General features: G+C 35.2%; 1 protein-coding gene across 1 annotated transcript; it reads left to right on the top strand.

Annotated features, from left to right (window-relative positions):
- Positions 1-709: 709 nt before the first annotated feature.
- On the top strand, positions 710-2,598 carry LOC102669086 (ninja-family protein AFP3). The gene is made up of 3 exons (XM_006600522.4): positions 710-884; positions 982-1,327; positions 2,132-2,598. Exons 1-3 carry the CDS (start codon positions 846-848, stop codon positions 2,449-2,451), a joined length of 705 nt encoding a protein of 234 aa, XP_006600585.1. The 5' UTR covers positions 710-845; the 3' UTR covers positions 2,452-2,598.

Here is a 2,598-nt window from a genome sequence, read left to right as displayed (position 1 = left end):
GTCAATTAGTGACTTAACCAATAACCTAGTAACCTAGTGTTTTCATCATGAATAATCGATTTACTTTTTGAAACTGAGTGTAATAAGTCTAAAATATTTATTCAATTATTGATTTTGTGAATGACTAGTCAGGATTGAAATATCGGATTTATCTTTTTAGTGAGATTTTTTAATTATATTTTTCTTACAAAATTTATTTTAGTACTATTTAAGGGTGTGATTTGTTTAGATAATAAAAATAGAAGAAATTTTTTAGAATTAAAGTGTAAAAAAGGTAGGCCTCACAATAAAAGTACAAACTTTTTTCTCGTAATATTGTTTTTTCTCTTTCGCTCCATACACAAATACAACTTAAGAATATTAACTATCTAACTCAATCGATTAAGATTAAGAAAACACAAATGAATTATTGTAAATCCTTTAAACGTTTTGACTCATGTAGATAAAAAAAAAAAAACACAGAGATTTGAGGTAGTTTTAAATTCAAAATTATAAGAAAATTGATCTCCTTGTATCCTTCTTGTGTTTTGCGTCCCTTCGTGACCACCCCACCCTCGTGTTTTTTACTTTTTTCGTTCCCTCAATTCCCACTTGTGAATCAGTGGATGTGACATCGGGTCCCTAAATTAGAGCTTGCGTTTAGATTTTGACTTCCCTATTTTATTTCATTTGCTTTCTCTTTTGTGTTTTACATAGTAGAAATCCTCGTTACTCTATTTCCCTCTGTGTTGCAAGTGGATACGATTTTCAATTTTTCATTCATCCAAATTTTATGTCTAAGACTTGTTTGTCCTTTTTTCTTTCAAAGGGAATACAGGTATTCTTCAAAGGAGTTGTTCTGTTTAATGGCTTCACCTTTCTCTTCTTGGATTTCAATGGAGGAGGTGACAATAAACCGCATAAAACAATACAATGCTGATTAAATTGATTCATTCATTCATACTAGAAAGTGATTATGTTTTTGTTCTTTTTCTTTAGCAGGGATTTTATTCTAAGAAACCATACACATACACTAACTCTGAGCATATAGACCTTACTCTCAAGCTTTCTCCCTGCGGTCAAAATGCAGAAGAAGAAGAAGAAGAAGAAGAAGAAGAAGAAGAAAAGATGGTTGAGAAGGGTCTGGTGAGGTTTGGGGACTTGCAGACAATGAGAAGAGTGAAGACTTGGAAGAGATTATTGATGAAGAAGATGCGAATGGCTGCGGCGAAGGAGGCAGAGAAGTCTCTTCCGGTGTCTCCGGGCGGTGGTGCTCAGACTCTACCTCACTCAATTTATAACAGTCTCAAGACATTTGCAAATCCTTGTGGGGATGCATGGCATGAGGGTAACTTTCTTTTTCTTTTGTTTGTTGACCATGTTGTGAGTACACACTTTTTAACACTCTCTGTGTAATGTTATTTGATGTGTTGTTAAAAAAAAACAAATCAAGCATGTGTACTTGGTGTCCTGTATTTCATAAGTTAAATTGAAAAGGATGCCATAGGCTAATTCGAATTTCTAATAATAAATTGGGAGGAAATAGGAAAACCTCAAGTTGTTGAGTGTAATAACTAAAAGGAGGCAAGCACTGAAGCAAACAAGAGAACTCGAGTCTTCACAAATATTTAACGCGTCCACATGCATGATCAAATTGACTAGAAATCATTAAATGATTCAAGACATGTTATGTGACAATTAATACCAACTTAGTCAAAAACTACCTAATAATTTCTTCAAATTGTCACCTTCTACTGTGATTGCTTCTCTATTTACAATCTAGTAGACCTCCTGTTACCCAGTTTTATAAGAGTAGGGATATGAATAGAGGAGCTGGTTTATCCCACGTGGATGAGAAGGATAATATGGGAATATGCACGCAGTGACAAAGGAAAATAACATAATTGCCGATGTGGCAGAGAGAGTGGAGGTGATTGACATGCATAACAAAATTCTTGCTTGTAAATTAAAAAAATTAGTTACCTGTCTCATTAAAGATTGGTTAGTATAGACACATGATTCGGAGAGGGGACAGAATAAAAGAATTCTGCTTGATTACAAAACAAGGTTAATTTCCTATTGATTTTTATTAAAAGTTTCTCATGCTACACTAACAACTAGCTCATGTATAACTTATCTTATGCTGAAGCAGGAGCAATGCAGGAAATGACACTGTGGCCCTCTGAGACTATGATTGAGAATGAGAGGCCAGCCAAAAAGCTTAAGCATGTGAATTCCTATCAAGAAAGTGATGCAATGCCTAGTGTGATTACTACTGGAGATGGCACCATTACTGGGAAGAGAACAGTTTGTATTGTATGTGTCTGCCATGGCAGCTTCCCCTCCCCAACAGAATTCGTGATGCATGCTGGTGGTAAGGAAGTGGCAGATCCCATGAAACACATCACTGTTTGTTCTGATTCATTTGGTATCAATGGAGATGGGGCTGCTTTTATCACACACCCCTTTTAGAATGTGCAGAAGCAGCTAACACCCCTTTTAGATTGTGTAGAAGCAGCTAAGCATCCCTATAGTTTTGCAAAATTAGTACCTTATCCATGGTTCTAATGACAGTGTAAAGGGAAGTTTTCATCAAAGACAAATATGATTTTAATTTCG

The sequence above is a fragment of the Glycine max genome, chromosome 17 (genome assembly GCF_000004515.6).
Source record: "Glycine max cultivar Williams 82 chromosome 17, Glycine_max_v4.0, whole genome shotgun sequence".
Classification (NCBI taxonomy): domain Eukaryota; kingdom Viridiplantae; phylum Streptophyta; class Magnoliopsida; order Fabales; family Fabaceae; genus Glycine; species Glycine max.
This window is presented reverse-complemented; position numbering and strand designations above follow the sequence as displayed.